Source organism: Anolis carolinensis, chromosome 3 (genome assembly GCF_035594765.1).
Source record: "Anolis carolinensis isolate JA03-04 chromosome 3, rAnoCar3.1.pri, whole genome shotgun sequence".
Classification (NCBI taxonomy): domain Eukaryota; kingdom Metazoa; phylum Chordata; class Lepidosauria; order Squamata; family Dactyloidae; genus Anolis; species Anolis carolinensis.
The window spans coordinates 125,995,200-126,017,080 of NC_085843.1; the positions used below are offsets into that span (position 1 = coordinate 125,995,200).

The following is a 21,881-nucleotide window of genomic DNA, read 5'->3' on the forward strand; positions in this document are numbered from 1 at the left end:
TCTCCTGTAGTTCTTCTGGAAAATTAGGAATTCAGATTTGGCCAGATTTTTCAATACAAACTCTAATAAGGGATTTTCAAGAAACAGTGATCAAACGACTTTCTATTTCACCTCATCCGGTGAGATGAGGTTTTACCATTGCTGGAGTCAATGGTAAAACTCTTGCTCACTTCAATGAGGTCAAAATTTAATCTTACAGTGGATATCCAGTGTCGTATTTATAAATATTTGAGTCACAGAGAATCACTGTTTTTCCGTGACTCATATTCACAGGCTGCAGGCAGAACTTGACAGCAGACAAGGGCAACAGACTCCGCAAAAGCTATTACATTCACCCATCCACTAATTTCATTCATTTATTCCAATTTATTCCAAAATGATAAATCTGTTGTAGCATCAAAGAGAGCAACAGTTTGAGGGGACCTGTAGATAAAATAATTTAGAACAGCTTAGAGGGTGTTGAAGAATTTTTTATGTAAGTGTTTTATTTTGTCTGTTGTTTATACAAAGATTTGGAAAGAATTTTGAAAATGAAAATGAGTATGGTTCGATATAAATATTTTGCCTGATTATTATCTCCTTGCTTTCTTTCTGTTCATTCTTCAAAACTCCCTGGAAATATTAGCTGTCCCACCAGCATTGTACACACAAAGGGATGGGTGTAGAGCTACACTAACTAACAGAAAGAAAATGGCGAAAAACGTATACATTCATTTTTACTTTCTGTAATTTTCATTAAATAAAGTCCAAAACAGAACAGATGCAATTTGATAATTTGGTTAGAGTAACCTTTAAACTAGCATCCACTTTGGCCATTATTGTTGTAGGCATGTCATGGATTAAAACAGAGGCAGAATTTTGTTATTCCAATGTTGAAATTGATTGGTCTTGAAATCTCATGATAAAATGTTAATACGGGGAAGCTTTTAGTTATTCTGTAATAAATGCATGAAAATACTCCCACAGAGTTTCACAGATCAAGTAAATATTAGTGGGCTTTGTAGGGAACAGCAAGAGGTATGTATGCACAAACATTTTGTTGTTGTTGTTGTGTTATGTGTATATGTACGCAGCTTTTCTGAAGATGTTTTTCTGGCAATTAAATGCTGTGCAAATTACACTGAAGAGAATCACACTTCCTCTGCTGCACTTCTGGACATCAAAACTCTGCTGGCTTGAAAACCATTTCAGACTTTGGCTCAACCCAAAAGAAGCACATTTAATTGCAAATCCCCCCCCTCCAAAGTGGCAAACTACATTGTAGCAAATAACCTTTAAGATAATTAGCTGACAATGCTGCAGCTAGCATAAAAATTTCCTTCAGGCGCCCCCTAATTTAAGTGTTTCTGGCACAAAGTGAAGACAGATTGTGCTTCACCACCACAATGTTTACACAGCAGAAACCCACAGAGCAGGAAACATGAGGCTCAACGATGCACTAAATTAAGAACAATCATATTCGAGCCCTAATTTGTTCATATATATATATATATATATATATATGAACAAATTAGGGCTCGAATATGATTGTTCTTAATATATCTATCTATCTATCTATCTATCTATCTATCTATCTATCTATCTATCTATCTATCTATCTATCTATCTATCTATCTATCTATCTATCTATCTGTGTACTCACACACTACACTGGTCCAGAAACAAGTTCTAATGCATATCACTCCATTCCCATGTTAGAATAAACAGAAGCTCCAACCTGTAGCAAGTCAGGTGCCATGGATAACTTCACCCAAACTGTCTCCAAGTTCAGAACCCCAATATTTGAGAAGACGAGGAAGAGAAAAGAAAAAAAAGAAAGACAAATAGCATGCCCATAATTTTATTTATTTATTGAAATTAGATGGACATTGTGTAAGAAGCCCCATAAAGTTGAATGGAGAGAAGGATGGAAATCCTTAGAATAAACCAACAAATAAAGGCAGAATAATATAATTTGTGATATTTCTTCCATTTTCCCCCTTCCAACTATATCAGCAAGCTTATTAGTTGAAATACTTGAACTAACTGAACACTATGCATATCATCTAAATTGATTTGCTAGACTGAAGGCTAATTATTATCGTTACTGCAGTTAAAACATCCTCATCATTCTCATCCTCCTCAAGCAGCCATTCAGAGTAAATGTGCTCTCAATTTTAATCTAAACATGCTTCCTTCCATTTTATATCATATGCAAATGTGTACATTCTGTCCATTACATAACATATGTATTGCAAATGTCATGCTGATCTTTGTGACATCAGCACAGACACTTCTGCGTGCCCTCTACATTTCCTTCTTCCGAACCAACATTCCCCTTTTGCAGTAAGTACAAAGAGGAGCCTTACCTTGCCCACGCGCTGATGTTCCTCAAAAGCCATAATCAGTTCTTGTGCCCACTTCATTTTTTCAGAGCTCGGCGAAAACTCTTCCTGGACAACGGCAACTTGATTAGGGTGAATCACCTGCTTACCTACAAAGAAGATTAATAACCCCGGAGTCAAGCATTAACCAACAGATGTTCCAGCAAAAGGTTCCAATCACTTGAGGCATTCAAGTGCTGCAAGGCTCTCATGTTTGATGGTGCGTATTTAAACAAAAATCGAACCTCCTTCATTTTTAAACTGCACAATGAGTAGCCTGACTTCCCCTATCCCATGTGAACTAAAGAAAAAGACATAAGAGTAATATCGCTTTTAATAATTCTGATATTTACAAATGTGTCTGTTGTTTCCATTTTTTATCAACTGTACAAAAATGGTATAATAAAAAGTGTAACCAAAGTTTCAAAATGTAGACAGTAGAATTAGAATTTAACACTAAAGCATAAGAATTTCCTTCAATGTATAAATAATTATTCATTAAATTCTGCACATAAAGTCAGCCATTACATTTCAGCAACCCTTTGCATCTATTGCTTATAATATTTAAAGTTTGTCTCAAACAAAATCATAAAACCCTTAAAACCGTGGATACAATCCACCAGAAAGTTGTCTTTCGTCAGCCTCATTGAAACGAACGGGAGAAACACAAGATCATAATTCAACCCAATCAAACTCCAACAGTAACAATTTCTTCTTGGGCTATATTATTTTACAGTTTTGTCCTCCATTTTTCTAATGCAAAGCAAAGAAAAAGCTAAATAAAATTAAAACCAAGTACCATTTTTAAGAATTTCCTTCGGTGACCAGGTAATTTTTACTGCTCAGTCTATTGTGCTCTATTTGGTTTTGGTAAGATATTGTTTAATTATATTTCATACTGAGTACAATGCATTGTGATTGAAAAGTGACTTAGAATGTTTTCATTGTGACAGTGAGGCTAAAAAGTGGAAAATACAAATGCTTTAAACCATTTTGAAGCTGATTCTCCAGGCGTGAAAATTTTAGATTTTTTTTCTGCTCCAAACTATGCACTTATAAGAAATGAAATCTCAGAAAATGTTATTTCATATGATTATTTTATTGTTGAAAGCAGAAGAATGTCCTTCAATTCTGATTATTCCATCTATTCTAATAGTATAATAATTGGCCACTTACAGATTTTTCAAATCTCCAAACAAAAAAACCCATGCTTTTAAAAATGATATGTTCCAACAGAAAAAAGATATTTCTTTTCAAAAAGTAAAGGAAAAAGAGGCAACAAATTAGAACTCTTATTCTAAAAATGTTTTTTTCCTTCCTTTCACAGAAATGTTTGAATATTATGAAGATTCCCACCTGTGTTAGAATGGATTCACACACCCGCCTGGCACTGCTTTTGGGATTTGAAGGGGGGGGGGGGTTCAGAAAACACAGCGGTGGATTTCTTTTCATGCAAAATAAAACCCAAAATCTCATTTTCAAATACAAAAAACATTCCAGCAATTTCTGATTAATAGAAAGAAATTGTCTTGTGATTACTGATATTACTGAACTGATATCGGAAATGTGGTAATTTTCATTGGTTTAAAATACGTAAAAAATTATTTGCTATAAATTATAATATACAAACTTATTTAAAATCTTTCAATGCTGCCTTTCTGTAGCTTATGGTGGCTCAAGCAGAAATAGATAGAATATTATTAAATCACTAGATTCAATTAAAAACAGAAATACGTAACCATCACTAATAAGTAAAAAGGCATTTATCTTTGTTTATCTTTGTTTTGTCTATTGTTAAGAGAAATTTGTTCTTCTGAAGTATTTCTCCAAAACTGGGCCAATTCTTTAAAAAATTAACCATAGCAGTGCAATTTCCTCTTTGCTGTCAAACATTTGGAAACATATTAGAAGGAGCTTTCAAGTCTTAGGACAACTTCATGAATTTCACCAGGTTTTCTGAGGCAAGAAAAATTCAGAGATGGTTCTGCCAGTTCTTTCCTCTAAAATATTGCCTCAGAAAACCTGGTGAAATTCATAAGGAGAATGAGAAAAGAATATATGAGAAATATATGTGAGGAAGGAGTCCTAAAAAAACAGTGAACCTTTAAAAAAAGATGTTCTGCTGGATGGGCATTATTATGAAAGCGTTAGCCTTTTTAAAGTGACATCAGTAAAAATATAAAAACACCCTATTTAATTTGTGACCCTAGGGTTGCCTTTTGTTACACCTGGAGGACTCAAACAACTGTATAATGGACCTCAATGTCATGGAGAAACAAGTGAAATTTTTCAAACCAAACTGTTATTATTGACAAGTCACAGAGAGGTTGCCGAACTGGAAGGCATTAAAATTTATGACCATGAAATCCTTTTTGCAGTACCACTTGATATATCGTGCTTTAGATCAATACCCGTCAAGTCTTTTATGTAACTCTATGATGGTGTCATTTTTGTCTTCTACAAAAGACTGCAAAAAGACTGTAGAGTTTCATATTTATATCTGGCTTCTCAGCATGTTGCTCTGGAGGAGCTATAATGACTAAGTCAGCTGTTAAACTGTCATTCTGGGGTTTACCATTTTAGGCGCATAAACATTACTGCCATTGAGACTCACTTGGAGAGACATTGGTGTTGGCGCCAGAGTTAGAGTCGCATTGGCTCTTAGTCAAACATGGGGTGCACCTACACTGCAGAATTAATGCAGTTTGACACTACTTTAACTGCTGTGCCCCAATGCTACAGAATCATAGAGTTGTAGTTTTACAAGTAATTTAGCCGTCTCTGCCAAAGGGTGCTGGTGCCTCATCAAATTACAAATCCCATGAATTGACAGAATAGAGTCATGTCAGTTAAAGTCATGTCAAACTGCATTAATTCTACACTGTAGCTGCAGCCTCAGTTCCATTAGTTTCTTTGGATTCAACCCAGTGCTTTGATAAAGACTAGGGCATAGAGAAAAGTAACTGCACTCTAAATAGAAGAGGGAAAATATGATTTACCGTATGCATTCACATACAGGCTGATCTCATATATAAATTAAGGTCAGGTTTTGGAGTTCAAAAATTACCTGTGAAATATTTCTGAAATCCCTCCAAAATATAGCCTACAGTACCTGGGATTTGTGAATGGTCTCCAATCCAAGAACCAACCAGGGCCGACCCTGCTTAGCTTCCAAGGTCAGACAGAGTCTGGGGACTTTAGGGTATTTAGGCACCATTTTTCATGTAGTAAATCCCAAATGAAATTTGGAAGCTATGTTATGCTAATCCTACAATAGCTTTCTACTGAAAATATTATTGGCATTTTAAAATGGTGACCAGACTATAAATGATGGGAGTCACGGTGATTATGAAGCCTTTTAAATTTACAGTTGGCCCTTGGTATCCGCTGAAGTTTGGCTCCAAGACCTTCAATGGATACAAAAATCCATGGGGTGCTCAAGTACCATTATATACAGTGGCATAGTAAAATGGTGTCCCTTAAATAAAATTGCAAAATCAATTGGAGGGGGAGTGGGATTTTCAAGCTGTGGATGGTTGAATCCATAGATGCAGAATCCATGAATATGAAGGGCTGGTTGTGTTGCTGTTGTTTGTATTACACTTGGAAAACCACACTTCTTTAACTTCTGCAATGGACATATAATTACACAGATGTGGGAACTATCAATATGGCTTCTTTCAGTACTGAGATAGTAGCCAGCTTCTATATACAAAATGTCATTTGTAGCCACACATTTACAGAAGCCATGAAAAGAAGACACCAGGTAAAATATTAATAACTCTGGTAGGATAATAAATTGCTCTAAGTATAGCTCCACACATTGGAAATGGGCATGTGTGGGGACTCCTTTCTTTGAAATGGAGACTGTCTTGTATAATAGTTGATGGTGTATTTCTTTCTGTGAGTTCTCTTTCAGAAATTCACAGGGAATACAAACAAAAGAAATACAAAACACTGGTGCATCAGCTTCTTAGAGCTTCAAAAAATGCCCAGAACTGCTGTTGATTTTACTGCACCCCCACCAAAGCAAATAAAATAGATATGCATTTCTCAGAATTTTAATAAAAGCCATCTCAGAGGTAAGTCTTATGCTAACTCATCATAGTATCAAAGCACTGTTATTTTTTTTCAGTGTTAATAACACTTTTCATAGTAAGATACTTAAGAAAACATAGAATTTACCTACCAATATTGCAACAATTTCCCCTCAAGGGACCACATCTCTATGCAAGTAGCATGAAACTCTAGTATTTCTTAAATTAAGCTCAGGCTGTCCAAAACTCAACAGTTGTCTGCATATTCTGAAAATAACTGGATTAGGCAAATCTGTATAAAAGGTAGCTCCACACCAGAAGACCCAGTGTGAGTCAAACTCTGCTGTTTTCCACCTCTTTGAGTTACAAAGCTTGGAAAATGTGTCTTTTAAAAAAAAAACACAATTCTTGGAATCCCATAGCAAACATGGCCACGCTGTGGAGTGGATTTGGACAGCTGTAATCCCCAGGTAACATTTCCAAGCTCTAGTTTCACCTTAACATTAGTCCCTTCTACTCTTACATTTAGAGTAGGCACTGAGAAAATTGATTACTTCCCAACTGTTTGGCATTTTCACTGACTAATGTGGTTTGGGAATATTCAGTCTGTTTATATATAGTTTCATGCACACCTTGCTATCAGCAGATCAGCAACTAGATTTTCTAAGACACAAGGGTTATGTGGAGAAACCCTTTTCTGAGAATGGTACAGGAGTGCATGCTAAGGACTGACTTCTGCTAGGTAAGGGTTTGTTTTTGTTTTTCAAATTGACTTAGTAAGAGATGGCGGATTGGTTAATTATCTAGCTCCTAACCTGACAAACCCAATGGCTAACATGGGATCAGATTACATAAAGACTTTTATATCTATCAATTCCACTTGATATTAAAATCTATGGCAATGGTTACTCCTTCATTGGATGCCAACATAGTTGAAATGCAGTCCACTGTATTTATAAACACATTATTCATTCAGAGGTACAACTGAAATAAATAAGGACTGGCTGAACAGAAGCAAAACGACTTTTCCTACCTTGCCTAACCAACATGGATTGATTTGCTTGTTTCCTTACAATTATTAGCTTTCTCTAAAGCAAGAGAGGGGTCTCTATTTTTAGACATGTGATTTTGCCATGACTGCTATGGCAGCACACTGATATACAAGACAGCTCTTTATGTAGTATAAGATGCCATCCACATGCACATTGTAGTCGCTCCAGGAGAAAGCGTTTGCTATGTTTTAGTAAATTAACCATTTTAATTCCTGTCATTGGAGGTATCAACATTAATTTTGTGTCTTTAGGATTCATGACAGATAGCATCTTTTGATTCATATTAGTTACACTTAAATCAAAGTTATTAAAGAGTAGCGAAAATGGGTGAAAACCAGGATCAGGTGTCTTCAACTGGGGTGATGGAAACAGCTTTCTGTGTTAACTTATCTCCACAATAGACCCTTAAGTCCCCTCTCTCCTAAAAACACCACAAAGAGGGTTTGGGGGACTCCACTAAATGGCTAAGGAAAGGAAAGGAAAAGAAATTAACCACAAGCATCCTCCAAGACCCTTCCATGCAGGCCCGTAGCCAGGATTTTGATTCGGGAGAGGCTGGGATTTTGGTTCGGGGGGGGGGGGGGGGGGCTGAGTCTAGGAGAGCGAGGATCTACCCTAGCAAACCTCTTGTATCATTATCCCAATACCCCCATGCATATGGGATATATTGAGCATGGTGATCAGATCATGATATGAATAAACGTAACAGTTTAAATAATAAATGTAAGGCCTTCTCGCAGACCACCCTGAGAATTTCGGGGGGGCGGGGGGGGGGCTGAAGCCTCTCAAGCCCCCCCCCCCCCCCCCCGCCGGCTACATGCCTGCTTCCATGGATTCTGAAACAGCTTAATAGAAATTTTATTCACCTCAGAGGCTAGGATTACATGTTAATTATTCTAAAATTTAAGGCTGTTTCCAAGTCTTGGGAACAAAAAAGCCCTTTTAAAACATTTTAATAGACCTGATCTTGATAAGTATATGATCCCATACCCAATAGACTATTTTGCTGTCTTTGAATTCCTTCCTGCTTTGCTTTTTTGTCGTTTTTCAAGGAAAGGTTAATTGTATTACATTTCTGGAATAATCTGCATTGCTTCCCCCCCCCCCCCCAATATATTCAACAATACGTGTTGATTTTTATGCCCATGAACATGTTATACACACATTTCCTGATTACTTAGATTATTGCCAATTATTTTCCTAATACACTGAAAGTATTTATGTCTTTTCCCATAATACACTCATATCATATAGGGTTTCCTCTTGTTGTTGTGAGTCTTCAGGTCACTTCTGACAGAAGATAATCCTATCTACCATACACATTTTCCCAAACCTTTTCTCACCATAGAATTAAATAATAAAATTTGGAGAAACACAGAAACAGAAAGATATTTGCACTCTGGCCTAACTTTCATCATATCATTAGCAACTAGCTCTTCCTCTTTAACTAGATCTACTGATCTTAAGGGGACTGTGATGGCACAGCAGGTTAAACCGCTAAGCTGGAAAACTTGCTCACTAGGTCAGCGGTTCGAATTAGCGAGACGGGGTGAGATCCCATTGCTATAGCACTTCATGAAGTCATGCCGGCCACATGACCTAGGAGGCATCTACGGACAACGCCGGCTCTTCGAAATAGAGATAAGCACCACCACCCAGAGTCGGACTTGACTAGACTTAATGTCAAGGGGAAACCTATACCATCATTAATCTTAAGATGACCAATGAGTTATAGACAACTACGTCACATGTAACTTTCAAAATGGTGTGTAAACACTTGATTGGTGTTTACATATCATTTTGAAAGTTCCATGATATGTAGTTATCTATAACTCCTTAGTTATGTTAAGATCAGTAAAATATCTGCATTATTATCTTACCTATTAGGTTATTACATCTCATTCTCAAGTAGTGAGCAAGCATTACGTCACAAACTACTGTTTTCATTTCAAGCCTAGGAAACATAACATTAAAGGTGTTGAGAACACAACCAGAATATGCTTTAGTTAATCTGAAATAAAAGTCTGGTCCTATCAATAGGTGGTAGGGTTTCAGCTCTGCTCTATTTTAGTGTTCAAGATCCATAGGGGCTTCATTTGCTTACACAATGCTTCCATGTTCACACAGAGAGATGGTCCTTGTTTTATTAATTCTGGTAACAATCCCATCCATCTCATGGGGAAGACCATGGCTCCAAAGCAAAGCACTTGTCTTGCATACACAAGATCCCGGGCATCTCCACTTAAATTGATCTGGGAGCAGATGATGGGAAAGATTAGTGCCTGCCTAATGCACTGGAGAGCTGCTTCTAGTCAGTACAGAAAATTGGAGGGATTGAAAAATAGTTTGACCTGGGGAAAAACTCTTCCCTATTCCTCAGAGGGATGACATTGAACAAAATAAAAATTGTGCATGAGGATCACAGGTAGCTTTTGGTCCAAATTACTGACTTTAACAGGACTGTGAAACCATGAAGAAAATAGATTATTAAACACATTGAAAAGTATTTTTTTTGTTTTAGAATGCTAGATTCTGTGGTCTGTGGAAACAAAATGAAAGCAACAGAGAGAAATTCAATGTATGCAGTTATTTATTTTAATTTAAAAGCATATGCCATAAGAGATGTGTTAGTCAAATAAGAACTCTTTTTGTTTTGTAATTGTTGTTAGAAATTGTAGTTAGCCATTCAAGTATTTTCCTGTGCTTCATTTCTTCAGAAACCCAAGAGCGGATCTGTTTGGATTTCAGAATTCTTTTTATTTTAAATAGATTAAGAGCTTCACATCCTTCCTCAACTCCTTCAAGCCTTTCCCATTTTAAAACCATGCAGGTGCCTTAAATGAGCTGTATTACTGAAATGTAGTTTTTTAAAACATGTTGTAATCTGTGTGTGTGAGCCAAGTCGTAGATTTTTATCCAAAAGCTGCAATCTTTGTTATCTATCACGTCTCAGAGGAGCGCCCGCATGATCCGGCGCACCAGTCGTGGCCAATCCGTCTGTTTTACAGGGATTGGCTGCAAGAAGTCTGCTTGATCCTGCTGTCTCGCCACTACGTGGAGGTGTCATCAGGCAAACAGGCAATTACTTGGAAACAAGCCAGAATTTGGAAAATCAGATGAAAGGAAAAGACAGGCTAGAAAATAATAATAATAGACTAATGATTATATTGGATGGTTGTAATGGTAGGTGAGTTTTTTTTAAAAGATCTCCAGCGCCTCATAATAAAAATGCAGATTATTAAGATTTTTAACGTGTGTTGAAATGAAAATGGACTTGTGATTAGCAAATGGTGTGTGTCGTGAGGTAAATACAACTTTAAAAACTTTTGATGCTTAAAATGCAGTGGCGATGATTTTGTGCAGAAATGGTATACTCACAGGACTCCTGAATAGGGCACTAAGTCTTTGTTATTCTGTTTAGTCATATGAATGGAAGCAACAAGAGGGGCCAGGTACTGGGTCAGATACTGCTGCCATAATTTATTCTGTACGCTCAGTAATAATAAAAGCGTAACACACTTGGGTGTGACTTGTTGAAAGACTTTTAAGGGCCTAATTTTGTACTCGGAATTTTCCACCTGCCGTTTTACAGGCAAAAGTAATTGTGAAACGTTTTATAGCTCTTGAAACTTCTCTGCCCCTCCACTAGTAAGTTTAAGCAGGTGAACAGGAGTCAGCACTATAAAGCACATCTGTTTTATGATTAAGGAGGAAAGATAACAAGTTTTAAATGTTATCTAAAAGTCATACCAGTGAAGCCCATTAAGGCTCCCTCTCTTGACTGCTTACGGAGTCCCTCTTCATCTTGAAAGTCGATATATACAAGGTCGATGGCCTGCATGCCAAAAGCCTTGGCTGTGACGACAATTTTCTGTCTGGCATAAAGAATATCAAGGGTTTCTTTGCTACTCGTGGAGCCTAAAAAGAAAAGGCAAAACATGGGATAAAGTTGGACTCTTCAACAGACCAATCTTTGCAACAGAAATTTAGTAAAGATCAGGCTGATTTCCTTTTATAAAAAGACAGACACATTCTGAAAAGTTCTGTCTCAAAAGTTTCTATGAAATTTTTGTTGCAGACAAAATAAGAAGGCTGTGTCTAAAAAGAAAATCCCTCCCCTCTCTCTATCTCTGTTTCTGAAATGAACAGTTAATTGCTTTTGTCCAAACCAGACAAAAGCACAAAGCTATATGAAGAAGCTTTTCTTCCGCGCGAAATATGGAACATCTATTTTTGAAACCATTTTCAGATATTATTATTATTATTACGCTGAAAGGCACACATTATAAAAGTAATTTCACCAAAACAGTGATACCCAAGCCGGAATAGTTCTATTTATTTCAGTTTGACTAACAGGTAATTTTTTTTTGCATGTATTATAATTTCACACTTTGAGGTTAATAACTACTTGTAAGCACTGATTTCAATTATATTTCGTATCATTCAGCATTTCAGACATGGGTACATGCTTTCTAAGGCCTCTCTCTTACATGAACACTACTGTAAAATATGCTGATTTGCCCTCTTATTTTAAGCATCACCATTTTGACCTGAGTTTACTAGGAGTAATTTAAGACTCTGTTAGTCATCATGGCATTAAATACAAGTCCTCTTCATTTGGGGCTCTGGGTTCTGAATGACATCCTCAAAATTCTGATTAGGGGAACTAGCTCAAAAGGAGCCAATTTAGTTGATACCCCCATCATTAGAAATATAGAAAGGAAATCCTGGCATTCATTTTTGTTTCTGGAGTGAAATGCATCTGGAGAATGAAAAAACGATGAGTAGCAGTTTTTTGCCTACAGAAAGGTGCTTTCAAGAAAACAAAGCTAAGCACATAGGTAATTGCAAATTATATGAAACATCAGCAATAGGCTTTATTAAACCTAGAATGCTACACCTGCAAATAATATCGTCTTCATTTCGTTTCACTTTTATTCTGGATAAAAAGGCTCCTGGGTACTTGTATGACTAAAATAACTGTATGACTTTTTGTTGTAGGTTGATAAGCAGAATGCACATATATTTTAAAATTAATTGCTGCTGCAGGTTTTAAGATTTTAAGGAGCAATAATTCAAAAGTAAAGCACACAAAGAAATGTAGGCCTGTTAATCAGGCAGCAAGATGGATACAAAAAATAATGGAGTCCATTTTTGAAACTCATTGAGCTCTCGAAAATTGACAAATTGACCAAAAGGCTACAGAACCAAGATGAAAACATTTTTTAAAAAAGACTGGAACCATTAATTACCTACTGGGAAAACTTAAAAATAATAACGCTCATCTTCCTAAATTGAGTAACAGGGAAAAACATTCTAATTATTATTTATTTTTATTATTACATGTCTTAATATGAATTGGTCGTAACAGCATCACAGACATATTGGTGTCCAAAAGCCTAAGTTAAGCTGATATCCTTTAAAATATGTGTATTTTCTGTTACCCATTTTCAATCAACTCAATGGTTTCTAGATCAGTTGATCTCTAGAAATAGCAGTCAGTGGTTTCCAAGAATGAAGAAAAATTTGGGAAAGGGGTATTTTAAAATATCAGTTACCACACTTTGATGTCATGGCTAGGATATCTGGCTAGGGTTACAGAAAATGGGGTTTAGTTCTGAAATTCAGTGGATGACATTGTGCCTATCTCTCATCTTAGTGTACCACACAAGATTGCTGAGAAGACTCTACTCTCTATATGTCAGAGAAAATATAGTTAGTTAATTAAAATCTAACACATCTATCAGTGTAAGAAAAATATATATAAAGTAAAAGCTTGATTGAAGACACTCCATTAAAATAGGAAAGTTCTCGAGGGTGCTAAACTAGTACTTGTTAGGATCCAAGGTCCTGCTATGCTGGCCTGTCATATGCTTTGTAACACAGAATGATGGGATATGCTACACAGCTGGTGATGATGGAGAATGGAATTGTTTTGCAGTTTGGGATAATGAGAAAATGTGCTGGGAAAGAAAACTGAGCTGCAAAGTTGTTCCTATGAGAAATGTTCCTGTGAGAGGAGTGAGGTAAAGCCTAGGAAGACAGAATGTTTTGGGTTGTTGACAAATAGCAGAAAAAATGTGAAAATGTTTAAACTGCTTTGTACTTTTTCAGTATACTGTTAGAGCTGAAAGGTTTTCAGTTTTGACAATTGCATGCTGTGATCAATTCTTGTTTCCTAAATAAAGCTATCTGGATTTGTTGAAATAATAATAATAATAATAATAATAATAATAATAATAATAATAATAATAATAAAGAAAAGAAAAATAAGCGCTGATCCATCACAGATGAACTCAAGCTACTGTGTTTCAACAATAGCGTGTTTCAATAATGTAAAGGCTTATAGCAGGTGAACGATTAAAATTGGGGTTTTGACATCTTAATTTTTTTTAAAAAAAAGATTCACCTATGCTGGCCCGAAAATCTTCACCTCCAAAGACGACTGCATCCAAATGAAGACCAATCTGGGGTCCCTTCCTCAGAGTTTCTTCACAAACAGCCTTCAAATACAACAAAAATACAAATGGAAGCAGGAGGTTGTAAAATAAATATTCCTATTGCTCAAAAGATTCTGACCTTTCATCTAAAATCTATTCCCAAAGGAGACTATTGGTGGACCCCCCATTGACTATCTAAAATAAATAAACTACAAGAACACGTTATGTATGCACACATCAAATACCTCAACTCCTTAAAGTTACACAGAAATATATTCAGTGAAACTAACAGTGCAATCCTATGCATTTTGACAGAGATATCAGTCCCACTGAATTCAACAAGACTCAGTCCCAGAAAATTGGATACTCGGTTGCAGACTAAACCAGAAAACACAAATTTCTTTTATTCCATTTGCTTTTAACAACAGGGCTTTCAAATATGGCAAGTATTTCAGAATGACTTGTAACTAACTGTATGCCAAGTGTGGCTTTTTTTTTTTTAAGCATAGGCTTTATGCAACTTCAGAATGTATTTTCATTCAAGGGTATTTCATAATCTGCAGACACACTAGTGTGCACTTCTTGTATCTCTGCATCCCTGACGGAGAATAAAAATCACCTAATTGTGACTTACATGGCAGCATAGGATAGATTATTTTCCAGTATATACAGCATCTCTTAACTTAATTACAGGACGGGCAAACTGCAACAAGTGGCACATTGAAGCAATTCAGAAAGTAAGTTATACTAAGTGTAGTCATCAATATGATAGCAAGGATTGTTTAAGTGTCATTTTTAAATAAAAAGTGAATAAAAAGTGATTTCATAGACTGAAATTCAGTTAGGTGTGACTTAAGATTGCAAATCTTAAGAGATGTTTGCTTATTATTTTAAATTCATATATATATATATATACACACACACACACACACACACACACACACATACACACATGCACGCACGCACCACACATGCAGACCTCTTGTATAAAGGTATTCTACTGTGGTTTGCATAAAATAAATAAATAAAATACTTGTTGAAGTTTACAAACTGTTATTTTAAATTCTTACTTTGTTTAAATTCATATTACATGATTATGTCTGTTAGGATGGTCAAGTGCTATTTTAATTCTATTTTTTGTGACATTTTGATGTAATGTGTTATGTCTTTTTGCTGCCATTGAATGTTTGCCATATGTGTTGGAAACCACCCTGAGTCCCTCCGGGGAGATAGGGCGGTCTACAAATAAAGTTATTACTACTACTACTACTACTACTACTACTACTACTACTAACTGCTCTTCAGTAGCTTAAGAAAAAGAACAAAAAATGCCCATTAACTGAATAATTTTTTTGCTAAGTACAAGCACATATAACAAGTAATCCTTTACATTGAATTTTTTTAAATAATCAAGACTTGTTGGAAAATGCAATACATATCAACATAGTAGCTACAATGGTCCCTCAGTAAATGTCGGCCTAGCGGTGCTGAACTCCAGTTGCAGTTTCATCATTGTTAATATCTTTGCTCCCCAGAAATATACCGGCTGGATGCCAAGAGAGGGAGGCCATTAACATGCATTTGACATTGGCTAACATTAAGATGGAGGAGGATTGAAGAAAGAACATATTTATAGGGCAGATGCAGAAAGAAAATACCACACATCTTAAGGCCAGTTTATTCCTATATTGAATCATTTTTTAAAAAATCATGTTTCACTATGATAAATCCCAATTTATGTGTGTTTGTGCATGTTATTATTCATTGGTTAAAAAGTGTTTTCACAATATTCCAATTTGACCCCTGAAAATCTATATTCCAAAATACTGAACTGAAAGACTACATGAAATCATTCCTAAGAGTGCGCTTGGGTGTTTCTGTATCTTTTTAAGGCTAAGTGTGTTTTATTTATTTACACTAAAATAATAAAAAAGGATCTAACAAGACCAAAGGTAACACAGAGATGCATGATGTGATTATATTTTTTTGGTGCTGAACATTTTGCCAATGGATCAATTTAAAAAATGAAAAGAACACAATATTGCATTCTAATTCTTGTTTTGACGTTATTGAGCCAGGACTTTATGCAGGAATATTAACAGAACGATACTGAAGTTCCTTACCTTAAAATTCAGCAACCCCATTGCTGTTTCCACAAAAGGAATAAAATTCATAGGTTTCACACATGTCCGGCCTTTTAAATGTGATGCAAATTTTTCTGCAAACTGAGAACATTGGAGAAATAGATGGGAAATGATCAAGGTTCAAAAAAACACTATAAACTCGTAAGGCTATCTGAACTTTGCCTTGAAGCGCAGTACAAACAAACAGAGAAAACAAATCTCAGAATGCTAATGACAGCCACCTCCTCCCTTCCTTGCAAGCTTTGGGGCAAGTTCTGCTCTCGCAGGCCTATCTTTGAGAAATGCCAGCATTACTGTATATTTTGAAGTGGAGAGGTTTAGTTGGAAAAATATTTGCCTAACACCTATCACCCTGGCTTAGTGAGATGCAAATCAGCAGGCTCCGAAAAACAAAGCCGTATTGATATACCTGACATTCTGTTTTGTTTCATGTCTGACACTGACACGTCTGTGAATGTTCCCCAGCTTTCCAAAGTGGCACCCCCATTATTCATTACGGCACTGTTCCTCTTTGTTCCGGAGGCCTTTTCTCCATAATTTTTTAGCTTACCTAGGAAGGGCCTTAAAAAGGAAGTTTAATTCTTTGAAGACCAAAGCCCTCCAATTTTTTCCATGAGACCAGTTCACAGCTAGCTCTGCGCTGCCGGTGGGGTAGCCTAGATTCCAAAATCTATCATCTGGAAACATACAAAAGCTCTTGTACAGATTTTTTTTTCATCACTCCTTTTCAAAAGGGACCGGGGAAAGGGGGGGGGGAGCCACCTCTGTATATTGTAAATCTATTATGTCTGTCGAGATCTAGTAATGTGTTGGGAGATAAACATATCACAGGTATTCAGAGGAAATTTTAGTCAATAAAGATGGGGAGGGAAAAACATTCACCAATTTTATATTTAAGGAATATTTAGCCATTAATGGATATCAAAGGAAAAGGGAATTTTAATCATCTCTCCATTCAGTCTCAGTTGGGTAAATCATATCTAAGAGATTTGCATAAATATAAACCATCAAAGACTTTTCATCTTCAAAGGGGGTTTCAAGACCCTATAAGCTTTGTACTGTAATCATCGCAGGTCACAACCCTGCAGGAATAAGGCTGCTATGGCAACATAAAAAACTAATGCTTAAGGCTTAGCATAATATTCTGACTAATAGAAAGGAAACTCATTTTAAAAGCTGGCAGCCTATTTACCAGAAGCTGGATTAGAGGTGTTATTTCCCCTTTTACGTCCCTCCCCCACTCAACTTCAGCCCTCCCCAAAAGGAAAGGGGAGAGGGAAATCTAATCACCAAAATCTTTAAAAAAAAGCTTCCAACCAATTCATAGTAACTTTACATTAGGTCAAAAATAAAACACATCTGATTCCAATAGGGACATTTGTACCGTCTCATTTTTTTTCTTGGTGCACGTGTTGTAGCAACATAAGCTACTCCATCACGACTGAGTCTGCCAAAGCTGCCACTGTTGCCTGTCAAACATTTCTAGGCTAGTAAGCCGCAGAATTTAAGGAATTAAGAGAAAATCTGCGGCTGAAATATTTTGCATACAGAGTGAAGGCACTGCAAGGAAGACGCAAGGAAGGAAATCCCATTGGATTCAACTGGGCTTCCTCCCAAATAAGGATGCTCAGCATTGCAGCCATCATCTCTCATAATAATAATAATAATAAAATAAACCCAACGTGCTACTGTCTAGCCTTGATACTTTTAATAATTTAGCGGGTGGGAATGTATTAAGACTTGAATTGAAAACAGAAAGCCCTTTTGTACATGAAGTCAGACAAAATCAAAACAACATCAATCTAGGATCTATTTTTATTTTATTTTCATTTAAAAGGGTGAGTTTTTGATCACATATGTCCCACCCGCCCCATTTCTTTAATTGATTAAAAAAAGCCTTGTTATTTAGTACGAAATACAAAAGGCAACTAGTGGAGAAGTTTCAATTAATTTTCCCCCCCTCAAAAGGAGACGATTAAATGTTTCCGGCCTGGTAAAGTGTTCATTTCAGGGAGAGGGGGAAGGAAAAAAGGAGGAGGGGGGAGAAAACAAAGATCGGGGCGGGGATGAAGGGGCAGCCCTTAGCAAGGCTTTCAATCCCAGTGCACACTCGATAGTGTGTTGGGAAGAATGCCCACTGTTCGGGATTTGTGGGAGAATTGTCCCGCGACAAAGGAGCCCGGGTTACGCTTGTTATAGTCCAATAAGCCATGCCAGTCAAACAAGTACCCATACGAGGGACAAAAGGAAAGCAGGAGATTCTCACACAAAAGAAAACAAGTAAGCCCATCTTTTAGTTGTGCATCAGTCTCCGGGTTTTATGCTTCACATAAATAAAAATGAAGGGGGGAAAAATAAACAGCCAAAAGCTTTCCATTGCACCAGCCCTCTTAAAACAAAACCAACAGGGTCACCAAACTCATGATGTCCCCAAGGGAGAAAAATAAATTAAGAGGAATTGATGGCGGCAGGTTTGGGTAAGTGGATGTTGGCTTATTTTGAGAGAGGAAAATGCTAGAAATCAGAATTGGAGACCAGGAAAACTGGGGTGTCACCCTCTTAGTGTGAATTAGAAAGAAGGTCTAGAAATCTCCCATTGAGATACTGCATATTTGGCAATACCAAAGCATTTAATAGAATGTATGTGCATATAAATATTCATAATCATCCTCACATTCCAGAAGTGTTGATCAGTACAGATGCTGTGGATATTGCCTTTTAAAGTTCATGTAGTTCTATATCTTTGGGGAATATATTACTGGAAAAAATGAATTGTTATCTGTGTATGATGTTACAGAACTGATTTAACCCTAACATTACATTTCCAAATCTCATCTGCGGAAAATAATGCCTTTTATCCACAAACATTTGTTGAATGGAACTGGATCAAAATATTTTTCAGTATTATCAGAATGCATTAGAATCCTAACAAATATTACGGAGATTTAGATCTGGATTTGGCAGAGATGCTTATTAGTTTTGTCTAGTTTTATTTTTCTACCTAAAGATTTCCCAAACTATGAAACCAGCATAGTGAAGCATTATGACTTCATTTGGTATTTTTCAGAAATAATGGTATCACTAAATAAAACTTATCCCTGCTGAACAATTGCAACAATCACAGCACAATTAGGCCTATTTCAAAGTTTTCTCAAGTCTTTGGACATGCCAACCATTTACATTTCAAGTTTTTATTGGCTGAAAAGTCAGTCATGAAACACAAACACACCTGTCAGCAATTAAAAAGGAAGAAATAGAGAACTGGACAGGAAATAATATCTGTGCTAATTAAAAACACTAGTTAAAAGCTTCCTGTTTGTTCTTCTAGTTGCCCTAAGGAGTGACCTTTCCTTCTTGTCCCAGCCATAATTTTTTCATGTGTTGCTAAAACGTTTCCTCTTTCTACCTATATTTTCAAACCACTTCCAAGGCATGTATTCTATACATTTACATGGCAGTCAGAAAGGTTTTAGTATAATAAAAAGAGGGGAAGGGGTGGGGGTCACATTGTAACCACATTTTATTTTGTTGTAATGATAGTGTTGCTTATTAAAGCAGTATGCAAGACTATAATTCTCCTTAAGACTTTAAAAGGTTTCATTTGTGTTCTGCATGCAGTTCCAATCTTGTGCCTACCCTTTTGGAACTTATGTCCTTTAGAACATTACAGTACAACCTCCACAACTGTGTGGGATACATATTAAGGCTTCCTGTGGATATCTGAAACCATGGATAATAAGAAACCCTATATTTTAACCCTACATTTTGACTAGATGCCTTAGACTTGTACTGGAGGACCTATAGACGCTCACAAACATTTCTAGGAGAATAATGTTTGGAGCATGGGTAAGTGAAACCATGAATAGTGACTCTGTGAATTCACTCATAATGTATTTCCAAACCTTCAGTGCAGTTTTGTGTGCCCACATGTATTCAATGGTCACTTTTGAACCTTGAGCTTGTTTGGAGGTTCTAGCAGGGGAGCGGAGCTATCATATACCCAGAAACCGAAGACTGGAGACCTCGCTACACTCCTTCTGTATCTGGGACATTGTCCTCTTTCAACAAGCAAGCAGCTTCAGGAGGGATGCACATGGAGCAGTGAGGGCGGAAGGGGACACCCGCCTAGCCAGCCAGATCAGCCAAATCAACCTTGGTGATCAATGAGGTGACAGATGTCACAGCCAGATCACCCTCACATCCACACTTTTGGACTGAAAACTCCATTTCAAATTTGCGTGAGAAGAGTTATGGAACTCATCTAGTTTCTATAGACTGCCATGTACATGAAGATAAGGATCAGTTTAGTTGGCATTGTCACAGGAGATGTCCTGAATGTCCTCCCTGATGTAAGTTTTCTAGGTCTGGCCACTCTTCTCTGGAAGCTAGACAAAGGCTTTCATCTAAAGTCCAAGCAATGGGAAATCCCTACTTACCCAGATGATTTCTTCTACACTTTCAACTTTTGGTAGCATCAAGCTGGTAGGAAGAACACTGGAGTCCAAAATGACTTTCAGATCTTCTTCAGCCAAACCACTGCTCACTGAATTGATCCGAACACACTTTTCAGTATGGCCAAATTCAAATTCTTCCAGTGCTTTCACACTCTTCTCTCTTGCATTGGCCTAAGATTGTGTTGGCAATGATGGGAAAGAGAAACAAGAATCTATTACGAACATGTTTTCATAAGCCAGCCAGGTAACTGCCTGACTATGGCAATTCTATAAACATAAGAAATTAAACTCAATTTGACTTTCTTCTGAGGCTAAGAGAGTGAGTTGTGCAAGGTCACCCTGTGGATAGCTATGGCTGAGTGGGGATTTGAACCCTGGTCTCCAATCACAGTCAAGGGTCCAAATCACATCATGCTGGCTATCATTATGTCGATATTTAATGGACATAATTTCATCAAGCTTTAGTTTTAAAATGCTAAAGAATGATACTGTTCCACACCAGAAGCGACTTGCAGTTTCTCATGTCGCTCCTGACACAAAAAAAAAACGTACCATTACCACCTTAATGGGGAAAACTTGCACAGGTCCAGAAAATATGTTTTATGCACTTCTTTGTCCTGCATGGCAGGAGTTTGGACTGGATGGCCCGTGTGGTCTCTTCCAACTCTATGATTCTACGGTTCACCCACCCAATAATTCCTCCAGTTTTGCCATCCCGCAAGCAGTCCATTGTGCTCCATCTAACACAAATCTAGTCTACACTGACTTTCAGAGATAGATTTTTAGGGTGGTTAATTGTCCAAGGCCTTGTTGAATAAAGACAGCTTTGCTTAATTTTCTTGGATCCATCCCTTGTGAGAAATAAAAAGGAGTTCTTATCCAACAACTGTTCTAGTTTGGCAGGAATATTCCTGATTAATCTTCTGGCATCTCACTTTTTCACTTGTTCTTAAAATGTCCCAGATTTTCTATCCTCACACTTGTCCACAGCTTACTTCATTTGCTGCTAAATGAATTCAAAATACAAAAGTACATAGTTTACAACTCAACTGACTCAACAGTGGGGAGCTGAATCTTCTCTATAGATTCTGGCCAGTGGTTCTCAACTTGTAGGTCCCCAGGTGTTTTGGCCTACAACTCCCAGAAATCCCAGCCAGTGTACCAGCTGTTAGGATTTCTGGGGGTTGAAGGCCAAAACACCTAGGGACCCACAGGTTGAGAACCACTGGATTAGGAAAAAGCAAGCCGCTTCAGCCTCTCCTAGCTTGCATTCTTCTTAATAACTTGTGTTATCTTGGCACACTCTAATATTGCATAAAGAGAATTTTAGTTGATCCTGGTTCTAATCTATGAAATGTTGAAGAGTATGAGAGTTTAATACAGGGGTGATT

General features: G+C 36.9%; 1 protein-coding gene across 1 annotated transcript in view; it reads right to left on the minus strand.

Annotated features, from left to right (window-relative positions):
* The window catches only part of clybl (citramalyl-CoA lyase), a 234,877-nt gene that overhangs the window by 14,821 nt on the left and 198,175 nt on the right, over positions 1–21,881 (minus strand). Inside the window, exons 3-7 of the mRNA XM_008106961.3 lie at positions 20,473–20,661; positions 16,016–16,117; positions 13,862–13,955; positions 11,203–11,370; positions 2,349–2,473 (exon numbers count right to left, since the gene is read on the minus strand). Coding sequence (XP_008105168.1) covers positions 2,349–2,473; positions 11,203–11,370; positions 13,862–13,955; positions 16,016–16,117; positions 20,473–20,661 — 678 coding nt within the window. The remainder of the gene's footprint in view (positions 1–2,348; positions 2,474–11,202; positions 11,371–13,861; positions 13,956–16,015; positions 16,118–20,472; positions 20,662–21,881) is intronic.